General features: G+C 40.8%; 1 protein-coding gene across 2 annotated transcripts in view; it reads left to right on the top strand.

Annotated features, from left to right (window-relative positions):
* The window catches only part of LOC112121707 (VWFA and cache domain-containing protein 1), a 199,782-nt gene that overhangs the window by 94,680 nt on the left and 89,677 nt on the right, over nt 1-15,425 (top strand). For both annotated transcript variants that reach the window (XM_026655677.2, XM_026655676.2), the window contains exon 3: nt 5,312-5,460. In XM_026655677.2, the coding sequence (XP_026511462.1) occupies nt 5,312-5,460 (149 nt within the window). The remainder of the gene's footprint in view (nt 1-5,311; nt 5,461-15,425) is intronic.

Below are 15,425 nucleotides of genomic sequence, written 5' to 3'. Positions count from 1 at the left end.
AAGACCGGGAACCTGAACTGGGCTCTCATTATTTTAAGAAAAGGAGAATTGCTGGTACTTCATATATTGGTAAAAATGGTTCTCATTTCTCTGAATGATATTGATAACAATCTGAGGGGGGGGAGGGATAGCTCAGTGGTTTGAGCATTGGCCTGCTAAACCCAGGGTTGTGAGTTCAATCCTTGAGGGGGCCACTTGGGGATCTGGGGCAAAATCAGTACTTGGTCCTGCTAGTGAAGGCAGGGGGCTGGACTTGATGACCTGTCAAGGTCCCTTCCAGTTCTAGGAGATGGGATATTTCCATTAATTATTTATTATTATTATTATAGTCTGTAATAGTATCAATTTACAAATAGCTTGGGATGGTTGTGAGCCTGAGGTGCTTAACTCAAGCAGAACTCAGTGGTCTGCTCTGAGTATGGAGGATGGCAATGGGCCTTTTAAGAATAAAAGGGATACAGAAGAGTAAATATCATTTATGAGATGGTCTAGAATACAAGACTTCATGAATCCCCAAGATATCTATAAAGTCATGATGTCAAAAATATTATGACTCATAAGGAATTCAAAAATAAGATATTAAATACATTCTTCAACATACAAGTGAAACTTTCCTGGATGTTAATCCCCTGGTGTAAGTCACTTATATCATCCATGCTTGTCAAATTCATTGATACATATTTTGAATACAGTCTTTGACATTTAACATGTATTTAACTTTAAGATACAGCCATAAATAAAGTGTGTTCAGTAGCTTTCCTTTCTCTGAACACCCTCCTAGCCCCCTTCTCCCCCCCCCCCAAAAAAAGAAGACTTCAGAGATGTAGTGCTTAGAAGTAAAAGGAGCTTTAAAAAGGCTCTAAGGGAATACACAATGAGAAAAATGTCTCTGGAAAAATTAAAGTGAAATTCACTGATGATGTGATGAAACATTGTCAGTAGAGATGGTGACATTTGAAATGCATTACACATAGGTAGCATCATAACACAAAATGGTGTTATTGTTTAACCTGACTGGTAACTAAAAAATACCGGGTCATCGTTATTCAGTATCACTTCCATAAGGAAAAGGGGAAAATGTAGAAACATAAGTACACCTCTACCCCGATATAACGTGACCCGATATAACACGAATTTGGATATAACGCGGTAAAGCAGTGCTCCGGGGGGGCGGGGCTGCGCACTCCGGTGGATCAAAGCAAGTTCAATATAATGCGGTTTCACCTATAACGCGGTAAGATTTTTGGCTCCCGAGGACAGCGTTATATTGAGGTAGAGGTGTATTAGATAAAAGTTGAATAGCAAAAAGAAAAATATTTTTTTTTAAGTTGAGTTGAAGGGGACTGTGACAAGAGCTGAAAGGAGGAAGACTATTCCATTTCACAGCAAAGTTCGAGGTTTCAAAATTTGTTTTCATAGTATCTTCGAAATATAAAGCTCAAAGGGACTTGAGAGGTCATCAAGTCTATTCTCTAGCACTGAGGCAGGATCAAGTAAACCTAAACCAGCCCTGACAGGTGTTTGTCAAAACCGTTCTTAAAAACCTCCAGTGATGGCAATTCCACAATCTCCTTTGGAAGCCTATTCCAGAGTTTAACTACCCTTGTAATTAGAAAGCTTTTCTTAATATGTAACCTAAATCTCCCTTGCTACAGATTAAGCTCCATTACTACAGTACTTGTCTTGCCTTCAGTGGACATAGAGAACACCATCCTCTAACAAATTTATTTGGGCATAAGCTTTCGTGGGCTAGAACCCACTTCACGAAAGCTTATGCCCAAATAAATTTGTTAGTCTCTCAGGTGCCACAAGGACTCCTCGTTTTTTTTTTTGTTTTTTTTTTCTGATACAGACTAACACGGCTACTACTGAAACCTATCCTCTTTATAACAGCCCGTACCATATTTGAAGACTGTTCTCAGGTCCCCCCTCAGTCGTCTTTTCGGAAGAATAAACATGCCCAGTTTTTATCCACATCTTTCCTAAAGTGTGGTGCCCAGAACTGGACAAAGTACTGCAGCTGAAGTCTCACCAGTGGCGTGTAGAGCAGGACAATTACGTCCTGTGTCTTACACTCCTGTTAATACATCCCCGAAGGAGAGTTAGCCTTTTACGCAGCTGCATCAAATTGTTGACTCATTCAGTTATGATCCACTATAACCCTCAGATCCTTTTCAGCAATACTGCCATCTAGTCTGCTATTCCCCATTTTGCAGTTGTGCATTTGATTTTTTTCTTCCTAAATGAAGTACTTTTTACTTTTCTTTATTGAATTTCATCTTGTTGAATTATGACCAATTCTCTGATTTGTCAAATGGTGACAGTTGAAATGCATTACACATAGGTAGCATCATAACACAAAATGGTTATCTAATCCTAACCTCCAAAGTGCTTGCAATCCATCCCAGTTTAGCGTCATCCACAAATTTTATAAGCATACTCTCTACTCCATTATCCAAGTCATTAATGAAAATAGTGAATAGTACCAGAACCAGGACTGACCCCTGCAGAATCCCACTAGATACGTTCTCCCAGTTTGACCGAGAACCATTTTTTTCAACTAGTTATGATCTCACCTTATAGTAATTTCATCTAGAACGCATTTCCTTAGTTTGCTTATGAGAGTGTCGTGTGGGACTGTGTCAAAAGCCTTACTAAAATCCAGATATATCACATTTACTTGTTCCCCCTCCGTCCCCTGTCCACTAGGCCAATAACCTCATAATCCCTACCTTTTTTTCACAGTTGGTTTGCCCTTGATACACTTTTTTGTGTGGGAATCAAATGGGCACAGGTGGTGACAAATGCTGTACATTCTTTAGTTCTTTACAGCAGGTTTGGTCTTGACATAGTTCTTTCAATCTGTTCTGTTTTGAACATGGAAGATTGTAAGCCTGAACAGTAGTGGCGGGTCTGGGTTCATGTACTGTGATCTTCTTCCTTCAGCCACTTGGTCTCTAGGCCTCTCTGAATTTTCTGTCTCACACCACACAATGCCCCACTGTATCAGAAGATTGTTTGCAAATTGCAGCTTTCTGTGATCTTAGGCAACTCCTTTCTGTGCCTCATTCATAAAGTGTGGGTGACAATACTTGTCAACTACAGGAGGTGTTGGGTAGCTTAGAAAAATGAGTGTGAATCATTTTGAGATCAGCTGATGGGAAGGTGTTATATAAGTTACATCAGCTTCTCAGTGGAATCCCTATGTTTGGTGGTACAGACAATTCTGCAAAAATATTTGTCAGACTTGTAGACTTTGGTGAATGTACAGAGGGATAGTTGCTCATAGGGACATGGGTTTTATTACCAGTTGAACTGCTAACGTAAAAAAGCAAATTCTGTGACAAAAATTCACTACGTACCGTATTCAGTTAACAAAAAACTAACATTTTAATTTAAATAAGTGTTTTTTGTACTTTTTTCTACATGTGGTTTGTGTAAATTTTTTTGTTACAGTTAGTTGCATCGTCCATTTTTATCAGCCGGCTCAAACCTCTCTCTGCTCCCCATAATTTTTAATAATTAATGAAAGCTTGACCACAGCCATTCAGTTGCCCAAACTGAGAGAAAAATGTTCTCAAGACAGTATTGAAACATGATATTTTAGAAATTTTGGCTTGTATATTTTTTAGGAGAGCTAGGTATTCCAGTGTTATATTTAATAGGCTGATGAATACGGTTAATCAAAAATAAAGTTGGCCTGAAAACAGAAAAAGAGAGAACCTACTCAGCTACGTATTATCTGACAATTGAAAGAGATGTAATAGGGAAGCGATTAGTACTCCTCTGGTGTGGTAGTAATAAATCATTCTACAAAACCAATTAGATATAATTCTACAAGTCATTTCATTTGAGCAGTAGTCTGTTAAAAACTATGTTCCTTGGAGACCTGTAATTGAGCTGTACATTTGATGGAACAATGGAGGCAAATTCATTGCTGTTATCAGTATGGGCCTTATTATTCATATAAGAAAGTAAATCATGATGAAATGTTCCATTAGTAATAGTTAGGAAAGACATTTGTCAGTCCTGGAGATCTGAACTGACCAATTGCATTTCTCAATGTACAAATTTACTAGTGTTGTCTGGTCATTTCTTTAGCTGAGGTGTTGGAGTTGGAAGGGAGCAAAATGGTGTACTTATAGTAATTAAAGAACTTTCTTCAGCTCTGAAGATACAGTTAATTAAAATGTGAAGTGAAGCATTTTTGAATATTCACTACTGGCAGTAAACTGGTAAAAGAGAGATGTAAAGAGAATAGCCAAAATTACCAAATAAAGAGTGCCTAAAGTCAAGCTCCTAAATTCAGCAAGAGTCCCCATTTTTTAAGGCACTAAGCACCCACATCTGCCAGTGAAATCAGTACAACTTGGGGTGCTCAGGCTGTTTATTTAGGACCCTAAATATGGATTTAGGGGCCCACCCTTAAGTACTTATGTTTAATAATATTGGTCGGTTTAGTTAAATCTCCATCATATTTTCGTTTGGCCTTCTCAGGAAAAAATTGTTTGAAATACTTGTGTTAGATGGTAAATGCAGCAGCAGTATCCTTACGCACTGCACAAAGGATCTGATCCAACTCCGACTGACAGCAGTGGAAAGACTCTCACTGACTTGAAATGGAGTTAGGTCAGGTCCTGTGCTAGAAGAGGGGAGGACTAAAATATGAGAATGAAGTTTGGGTAACTTTCAAAGGCTGAGAGCTATGTACCAGTTTTCATTTAAAACAATTAAATGAAGGTACTCTGATGCATTACTTTTAAGAGAGACAAGATGAATAAGGGAATATCTTTTATTGGACCAACTTCTGTTGGTGAGAAAGACATGCTTTTGAGCTTACACAGAGCTCTCCTTCTGGTCTGGGTCCAATAAAGAAGTTGGTCCAATAAAAGATATTACCCGATCCACCTTGTCTCTCTAATATCCTGCGACCAATACAGCTACAACACATTGTTATTTTTAATGCATTTTAAAGTATATTTTCCACAGTGCAAAATTAGTGATTTTTCATGACGTCTGGTTCAACTAGAGCTAAATTAGCATGACTGAAAAGGGGGAAATTTTTGGGTATCAGTTGCAAGACAGTAACTATATTTTAGCATTTTGTATGGATTGCTTAGTATGGCCATTTTATGACTCACATGATGACTATTTCAACCTGCACAGTGAAAATTAACTGATATGTTGCATAAAGCCTGGAATTTTTAGCTTTAATGTATGCAGTTTGTTTTTCCTTTAACACTGATTCATTAGCATGGCAGAAGATACTACAAAGAGTCTTTGATTTAATTTTAAGTATTTTTGTTTTCAGCTGGCAAAAAAAATTCGGGAGAAGTTTAACCGTTACTTGGATGTAGTGAATCGCAATAAGCAAGTAGTGGAAGCTTCATATACTGCTCATCTGACATCACCCCTGACTGCAATCCAAGACTGCTGTACTATTCCACCGTCTATGATGGAGTAAGTATTTAGTGCTAAGATTACTTATGCTTTCAATAAAGTTGTGGAAAAGGAAAGACTGATAGTACAGGATTAAAGTGCTTGCAATAAAGTCTGTGTTGTCTGCCACTCTTGTGGCCACTGGAAAATGACAAAACAGTAGTCCTGATCCTGCTCTTACCAATATTGTTAGGCCAGATTGTGTCGCTCTTAATTACATTAAGTAGTCTCTTACTCTGTGAGTAGACCCATTTATTTCAAAGGGATTCATTGTAGAGTACAATACTCTTCAGTGTAGCTATACTGAAGTGAGGGGTGAAAAATTATGGAGCAGGTCCTCAAGGAATCAATTCTGAAGCACTTAGAGGAGAGGAAAGTGATCAGGAACAGTCAGCATGGATTCACCAAGGGCAAGTCATGCCTGACTAACCTAATTGCCTTCTATGAGGAGATAACTGGGTCTGTGGATGAGGGGAAAGCAGTGGATGTGTTAACCTTGACTTTAGCAAAGCTTTTGATACGATCTCCCACAGTATTCTTGCCAGCAAGTTAAAGAAGTATGGGCTGGATGAATGGACTATAAGGTGGATAGAAAGCTGGCTAGATTGTTGGGCTCAACGGGTTGTGATCAATGGCTCCATGTCTAGTGGGCAACCAGTATCAAGTGGAGTGCCCCAAGGGTCGGTCCTGGGGCCGGTTTTGTTCAATATCTTCATTAATGATCTGGAGGATGGCGTGGACTGCACTATCAGCAAGTTTGCAGATGACACTAAACTGGGAGGAGTGGTAGATACGCTGGAGGGTAGGGATAGGATACAGAGGGACCTAGACAAATTAGAGGATTGGGCCAAAAGAAACCTGATGAGGTTCAACAAGGACAAGTGCAGAGTCCTGCACTTAGGACGGAAGAATCCCATTCACTGTTACAGACTAGGGACCGAATGGCTAGGAAGCAGTTCTGCAGAAAAGGACCTAGGGGTTACAGTGGACGAGAAGCTGGATATGAGTCAACAGTGTGCCCTTGTTGCCAAAAGGCTAACAGCATTTGGGGCTGTATAAGTAGGAGCATTGCCAGCAGACTGAGGGAAGTGATCATTCCCCTCTATTCGACATTGGTGAGGCCTCATCTGGAGTACTGTGTCCAGTTTTGGGCCCCACACTACAAGAAGGATGTGGAGAAATTGGAAAGAGTCCAGCAGAGGGCAACAAAAATGATTTGGGGGCTGGAGCACATGACTTATGAGGAGAGGCTGAGGGAACTGGGATTGTTTAGTCTGCAGAAGAGAAGAATGAGGGGGGATTTGATAGCTGGGGTTCGAAAGAGGATGGATCTAGACTATTCTCAGTGGTAGCAGATGACCGAACAAGGAGTAATGGTGTCAAGTTGCAGTGGGGGAGATTTAGGTTGGATATTAGGAAAAACTTTTTCACTAGGAGGGTGGTGAAGCACCGGAATGGGTTACCTAGGGAGGTGGTGGAATCTCCTTCCTTAGAGGTTTTTAAGGTCAGGCTTGACAAAGCCCTGGCTGGGATGATTTAGTTTGGAATTGGTCCTGCTTTGAGCAGGGGGTTGGACTAGATGACCTCCTGAGGTCCCTTCCAACCCTGATATTCTATGATTCTATGGATATTGCAGCTCTGGTTTTCCATGTAACCGTTTTCTCTGTAATGAAATCATTGGCTGATTTATTTTGGAGTCCCAGCTTCTCTTATTTTAGTGGGTGTAAATGATGAAGTAAGTAATTTCTGGCTTGTTATAAAGTGCACTAGAGAAAGTTCAACCCAGAGATCTTAGATTTTGAAACCCAGACTGGATTAAACAGCCTTTCCGGAAGAGAAAGATGGGTTGGATTAAGATGTGTTAAAGGCAATTCTGCAAGCTGCATTCATTATGTGTCCAACTTTGTAGAGGTATCACATTAACATGTGTTTACTTAGGAATGGAAATATATTAATAAAACGTAATTATTCACTATATTCAGATGTCTGAGCACAGCTATAATCCAGGGTTATGGCATGGTTTCAGGTGTGTTGGAAAACGTTACCTGTTTTGTTTGTATTTATTTGAATTGGAATATGGGCCCCAACCTCAACATGGTTAGGCCCCAGATGGTTACAAATAAGCTCTTACATCACTGTTCAGTGGTCTGTGTGAAGCAAGTTTGGTGGTCTCAATCCAGTTCTGAGTGGACAGATGCCCACATCAAAATACTAACGCAACTAATGCTAATTAACGATATTTTGGCAGCCTCAGCAAAGAAGCAAAGGATTAGAATAGAATGGAAACTGAGCTACCCTCTCATCTCTTAGAAATGGTCCTGCCAATCAAGAGCATTTGCAGTGGGGGATGAGATGGAGGTGGTATGGGTGAAACTCGTAAGCCCATTGCCCATGTTGCATAGTCTTTGTTAATTAATAGAGGGCGTCAGTCTCTAGTGCTATTTTGGCACTTTTCATAGGCTCTACATTTACTTTAGCTTTGTCCTAACAAAATGAGTTAGCCTAGAAGCAACTTGGAACCTCAAATCTATTGACAGTGTAAAATGTTCATGGATCCAAATTACGAATTCCTCACAGTAAGTGATTTAAAAATAAATAAATAGGAGCCACTGCTAATAAAACCTAGAAGAAGCAGGTGAGAGTGTTCTATTAAAGATATTCTCTCTGATACTGATTAGTGGGCAGAATAATACTGAATCAGTTAAGTGGTTCCCAGTTGGTTGTCTGCTCTTGTTTGACAGGGTCATCCAACTAATTCTATGGAGAAGGCCAAACTGAATATGAAATTATGATCCTGGGGCCAGGATTATTATGCAGAACTATGTAACTACCCTAAATTCACAGGAGATATCCCACAGGTATCAATGAAAGGTTATACAAAGAAAAGGAGTAAAATATAGCCTTTTATAGAACAAACCTTTGTTTTCATTAGTGTTACTATTTATTAACTGCCTTATTGTCACATTCAGCATCATTCACATCATTCAAAAGTAGTATCTTTACTTTTGTGAACATTGATTTCTGTCCTTTATTTCTCTTCCTTTTTCTCTCCGCTTTCCTTCTTTCTTTCTTTCTTTCTTTCTTTCTTTCTTTCTTTCCCTGCAGCAACTCCCAATTCCATTTTGTGGGCATCAGTCCCCCTTCTCACCTAATCTGCTAAAATGATCGGCAAAGGAATAGTTAACGTTGACATTTAAGGTGGCATTATTGGGTCTTAGAGTTAACACCCCAGTGTGATGAACAGGGAGGTGAAAAAGTTCACAGCTGTCAGAGACATTTGTTTCAGACTGTCTATTTGAAGAGTCAGGAAGACTGCTACCTCCATTATGTACTGTGCTGTCGACTTATAAGCCCATAAGAGGAGAGGAATCTTGTGGGCTGCAGGGACGTGCTGGCCATCGTTTTCCACAGCTCCCATTGGCTGGAAACGGCGAACCGCGGCCACTGGGAGCTGCGGGGGACCATGCCTGCGGACAGTCAACATCAGCAAAATGTCTCGCGGCCCACAATCAGATTACCGCAGGTTTCCCATCACTGGTCTAAACACATCACCCCATACTATGAATGCTTCTGCACTGTAGTTATAATTTAGTTATAATTTATTTTTTAGGACATCAAGCCGTAAGACCTTCTTAAACAAAGGACATGACACCATTTAATACTTCACTCTTTGTCTCTACCTGGTGGTAAAGGCGGGAGCATAACTCAAGCATCTTGACTAGTGTAAGAGAACTCCAAAGAAATCAAATTATTGAATCAAATTATTGCCAGACACCAATAGAAAGCATAGCCATTTCAGTTCTGTATGTAATCAGAAGCCAAATTGTTAGCATTTATTTTTATAGTCAATTTTCCATATATTTCTCCTCCAACCTTTTGTAATTTCAGTACTGTGGAATTTTGCCAGCGTCTTATGGAAAATTGGAATGAAGTATTGGTAGCAGGCTAGTATAAAAAAACTGATTAATGGAATAGTGGGTTTTTTGTGTTTGTGCATGAAAGAGGAGGGTTTTATTTTGACAAAGATGATTAAAGTGTGACAGTTTATTGTTGGTATATAGCTTGGCAATCTGAGCATTGGTTTAGAAGTAAAATGTATACATGGCTATATTGCTTAAGATGAATGAAAACACAAGAGTACAGCAATCGGGTAGTAAATATAAACCAATAAAAAGGAAATAGAACCAATAAAATAGGAAATTCAACATAAAATAAGCTTGACATTTTAGTCTCTACTTTAATTAAAGTAGTGAGAGATGGCAATGAAAACAATGTGTAGTTTATTGCCATTATGTAGAACTGGAGATAAAGCTCATATCGTGCAGAGTCCAAATGAACAATATTTATAACTGTGTGTGAGGAAGTTTGATATGAACAGCTGGTTTTATACAGGCTTGTTAAACCATACCTCTGGGTAATGTTTAAGATTTCTAGAATTGCACTGATACAGGATTCATTGGAAAACACTACAGATTGCTTTCCAAGACACTGACAAGTAGTATTTTTGTATTTGTAATTTGTATTTTATTGTACTTGCAATGTAAGTTTGAAAATATATTTGTCATCTGACCCTGCCACCCACTGTGTTCCAAGTGCAGTTGAGGGCTGTTTATATTTAGCAGCAGCAGCAACCATGCTAATACACAGCTGGCGTTAATGTACCAGAATCATGGAATGAGTGTATGACAGAATTCAAATTATAATTTGTTGGGTAACTGCTGCTGTCCTGTCAGAATGGGGAACACAGAACACTATTTCTTGGACTTGGAGCCCCCAATCTGTACTGTTCTCTTCTGTATAGGTTCTTATACCACACTCATCACTGTAGTATCTGAGTGCTTTCCAGTAGTGCACTAAGCAATGTGACTTGACATCCTGTCATGTGTTTGTTCATTCATCCTCTCCCCAGAGGGGAGTGTGTGCAAAGGAATGTTTTTTGTTTCAGAAAATTCTCTTTCTCGCTCTCTCACTCTCACACTTACACTCTACTTCAAGTCCTCTCACCAAGGCAGAGCAATAAGTGGCTGTTGAGCAGTTTTGGCACCAACTTCTCCAATTCAGCAAAGCATTTTAGCATATGCTTAAATCCATCCCTATTTAGCAAAGTATTTAAGCATGTGCTGTATGTTAGTGGGATTTAATCACATAAAGTTAAATACACAGTTAAGTGCTTTGCTAAATAGAGATGGACTCCTGAATCAGAGTCACAGAGCATTGTACCTTTCTTCGCCAGACTTTGTGTTTCTCTGCTTCAGGTGCATCTGCTTGCATTCACAACTGCACTTCAGCAAGGTTTAAATACAGAAGAAAATAGCAATATGTAATGGGGGGGCGGGACGGGGGGATGAAAGCGTTATGCAAGTGCATCACGTACAGACCAATTTTTCTTCAGTGGAGTGATTCATAAAGTACTTCAAGACCCACAGAAATTTGCAGTAGGACTTCCATGGGTGTCTTCCCAAGGCTCAGATAGATCAGGCCTACATTCTCTGAGAGGGGTCTCTGCCTCCACAGTCGGGTAGCTCCAGACACGAGGTTTTGCATGTCCTGAGTCTGGGCCCTTTGTTAACTCCAAAGCCTAGTGTACCTCTTGCACCTGAATTCTTGGGGAGATTCAGTCTGCTCTCTCAAAGGAACTTAAAAGTCAACCCCAAGAAGAATTCCCTGTAGTACACTATAATAATGAGGACATGATTTACCTCATTAAGCAAGTTAGCAAGCCCCCTTGGATGACCTCTAAAGAACCAGAAATCCCCTTGGGTTGGGGATGGGGGGGTCTACTTCTTTCCTAGCGATTTTCCAACATCCTAAAATGTTCCTTCTATATGGATCAGTGGTTATAACTCTGTATTGCTGGGGAGGAAAAACTGGTAGTCAAATTATCACTCCCTGAACAAATGAACTCATAAGGTCTGTTTTCTACTGCTGATAGGAGTCAAGATTAAGGTCCTTTTTGAAGGAGCATTCCCCTGGTGAGAGAGAGCATGTGATTGGCCAGCCTTTCCCACCTTCCATTACATCTGCCTCTGGGCTTTTTGCAGAGCAGAAAGGGGCTAATGTCAGACAGGTGGTTTGCAAGCCGTCTCAGCTTAGGACAGAAGCAGAAGGTGTAAAAACATGGTATTGGCCAAGGCAGTCCAATGGTAACGAAGTATATCAGCGGTCAGGAGATCAGAATTACGGATTTGAGCTTGTTCCCTGTTCCAAGGCTTTAAAAGACTGGGAACACTGCCGTGCCAGCACACTGAGCCCTTGGAAGAGAGAGCACATATCACTACTCCAACCAACCAGAAGAATGTTGATGAGAGGCAGATAAATCTGTGCCCAGCCCTTCTCAGCTAGAAGGACAGCTAGCCTGCTGTGTGGTAGAGAAGGCGGAGAGGGGAAAATAGTATGGATCTTTTAATCTCATAACACCTCCTGGGAAAAATTAAGCTTGGGTTTCCACATTAAAGGAGCCTGAAGAATCCATGAAAAACAGATGTCATGCAGGCTCCAGACATAGTTTATGATTGAATTGGGGTGGTGGTTTTGTTTTTTTTGGTTTTTTTTTTATAAAAACACTGTTTAATTGAATTATGTTGCTCCTTGACTTAATAAAACCCTATTGCATAAGACTACATCGCCCATTTATAATGCTTAAAACACTCCTCTACCAAGGAAACACAAATTAAGTAGTTTGGAAACTCTAAGGATGCAAGTTGCCCATTTATCTGTGTGCTGATTTGGCAGTCTTGCTTTAATATAACTGCAGCTACTAGTAAATCCCTTCTTGTAGGATTTACATGTGAGTTTCTCCCAGAGCAGTGCATCAGAGTGAGGTCATCCCGTTAGTACTGTATACGAAAGGGGCTCTAACAGACCGTCAACAAAACAGTGGAAATAAGTTAAACATAAAGTGCTGTCAAATGCACAAAGTAAATGAGCTGTAAAAATAGAGAGGATTTATTTATTTATTGGCCTTGACTTAAGTTCTGATCCTGCAGTTACAGATTTGCATACAGATTCACCACGACAGCCATACAGAGCCCCACCGAAGTCAGTAGGGCTCCATACCGGCACAGAATGCACTCACATGAAATGAACTTGGACATTGGGGCCCAGGGTGTTGTTTATTATACCGAGTACAACATTCTCAGGCAGAATTTTTTTCAATTAACATCCTTTAAATATTAGTTAAAATTTGGTTAACTTCGTTCCAAGTGTGACATGTTGTCCTGGGTATTAGAGCTGTGTATTTTATAGTCATTTCGGCATATGTTGAATTTAAAATCCTGAACCCTGGAATAATGTTGGTTGCCTTCCACTGTATTTCTGTATTGAAAAAGGCAATTAGAACTGAGTGCATATACCAAATGAGGTCTCATTATGGGCTTATCTATAAGGACAGTTAGTACTCCAAGCTGGCAGGTAAGTTGACCTCATACTAGCCTGTGGTACACTTCCATTACATTTGTCTGTAGGCTTCTTGTCCATTGAATCCTGTTCACATGCACTTAAAGTACCATAGTGCACTTTGATCTATTCCTGTTTCAAAGTGGGATGGATCAAAGCACACTATAGAACTTGTAGCGTGCAGTAGCAGGGTCTGCATGGTCAGCTCATGCAAGGTCGATTTCTTAGGACCAAATCTTCTGGCTTAAGTAAGGGGCCAAGATGCAGCAGAAGCAGCCCACTTTATGGCACATGGGAGAGGTAACACAGGGATGTCTCTGCATCTGCTTTACACCATGAAGCACAGTTTCACAATAGGCCTGAGGATGGGAGGTTGTGGCTAGTTAACCGACAGTTACATGGATCCAATAGCCCAGCAATGCATGGGCTGCCCAGAAGGCCATGGATGCTACTTCAGCCTGAGCCTGCACAGATGCCCTGTACTCTGTCTTTGCTTAGGAAGGAGAGTTTTGATTAGCACAAACCATTTACGGTGATGGTCTATGCAGCATTTTGGAGTGACTGGGAACAAGCCACCCAGCCCAGGTTGACAGACACGGGCTAACGGGACTCGCGCTAGGGCTCTAAAATAGCTGTGTAGACAGTGCTTTGAGGCTGGAGTTCAGGATCTGATGCCCACCCTCCTCCCTGGGCTTTAGCTTCCATTGATTTCAAGGACTAAAGATGTATTGCCTAGCTATATTTCAGGTCCCCTGGGAGAGAGATGGCTTCTTGCATGATTGGGTCCAAAGACAGTGGCAGCCATGTTCTGCACTAGCTGATTCTTCTGAGTGGGTTTTTTTGCAGTGTAGACATACCCTAAGTGTCGTGGGACTACTCACAGGCATAAATACTTTATTGAAATGGGGCCCATTTCAACAAAGTATTTATGCCTGTGAGTAGTCCCACGACACTTAGGGTATGTCTACACTGCAAAAAAACCCAGAAACGTGGCAATCGGTCTCAGAGCCTGGGTCAGCTGACTCAGGCACACGCTATGGCAGGGATTCTCAAACTGGGGGTCGTGACCTCTCGGGGGGTTGCGAGGTTATTACATGGGGGGCTGCGAGCTATCAGCCTGCACCCCAAACCCCGCTTTGCCTCCAGCATTTATAATAATGTTAAATATAAAAAAATATTTTTAATTTATATGGGGAGGTCACACTCGGAGGCTTGCTGTGTGAAAGGGGTCACCAATACAAAAGTTTGAGAACCACTGCACTATGGTGCTATAAATAGCACTGTAGACATAAGGGCCCAGCCTGGAGCCCAGCCTCTGAAACCCAGAGTTGGGGCGTGGGTCTCGAAACCGGAGCCCAAATGTCTGTACTGCTATTTTCAGCCCTGTTGTGCAAGGCAGTTGGCCTGACCTGGTTCTCTGGGACTCGCGGCTGCAGGTCTGTTTTTGCAGTGTAGAGATAAGTACCTTGGGGCCATAGAGCACATTGCAGTAGTGCAGTCTGGGGATCACAAAGCCATGGATAACTGCAGTAAGAGTTATTTCAGAAAGAAGAGATCCCAACCTCTTACCCAAATGTATGTGTGGGGGTAACATGAAGGAGCTAGTTCTGCTGCTGCCTACTCCATCCTTGTCCTGAAGACAGGACTCCATTTCCAGGGGCTTGTCAGTTTCTTAATCTTCATAGGAGCTACCATTCACTCAAGAAAAGAAGAGGCAGAGAACTAACTTCCTGCTAGATAGAGAGAAAATTATCTCTAACCCAATCTGGGTTTCCCCTCTCTCTCCCCCATACTTTAAAAACCCCTCCCCAGCAATCCTGTATCCATGGCATTCTGCACCTGGCCACAGTGGGTCATCCCTGAGAGCAATGAGGAACTTATTTGCATGAGTGTGCGGCATATGCGTGCACTCGAACACAGGTGCAGACCCCTCCCTCTGCCTGGGAGAAATAAGTTTCATTACTAATTTTTATATAAAATTATTTTAGGAGTCTCCAAAAATATTTATTTAAAGTACTCTGTGATGGTATTTGTTTCATGTTAAGAGTATGCAACTTTTCCCTATATTTAGCTGACATTGTTTACACACCTTTGGGGTGCTTGAGGTCTGTTTTCTGTGCTTTAGTCCCCACTACTGATAAGAGTTTATGGAATGCTTTTATCTGTCTCAATTTGTGAAAAGATAGAATGGAGTAATACTTATCAGTGTGACATATTACTTGACAACTTTGCAATACATCCATTAGTGTAGCTGTTTAAATAAGTAAACCTACAAACTTGTTTTTGAAGATCATTTACTTTATGAATGTGATAGTTCCTTCAGAAGTGGGCTGGACTTTTCTCCTTTTTAAACAGGTGGTTAAATATTTGCTAACGCTGTTCAATTTTATCACAGCTCTTTCTTTGTTTAGCCTTCCTCTCATGAGCAGTTAAGTGGGAGATAAGGGGAAATCCCATCAGTTCCTTTAAAATGTATTGCTCTAGCTAGTATTTAAAGTGCTGCACTTCCAAAAGAGAACTGGATTGGACCCTACTAAAGGAAATTTACACTGTGTTGGCAGAGCTGACCAGACTAACAAAGATGGCTGTGG

The sequence above is a fragment of the Terrapene carolina genome, unplaced genomic scaffold, assembly GCF_002925995.2.
Source record: "Terrapene carolina triunguis isolate 2854851 unplaced genomic scaffold, T_m_triunguis-2.0 Scaffold210, whole genome shotgun sequence".
NCBI classification, from domain to species: domain Eukaryota; kingdom Metazoa; phylum Chordata; order Testudines; family Emydidae; genus Terrapene; species Terrapene triunguis.
The sequence above is the reverse complement of the archived record's forward strand: the minus strand, read 5'-3'. Positions and strand labels throughout refer to the sequence as shown.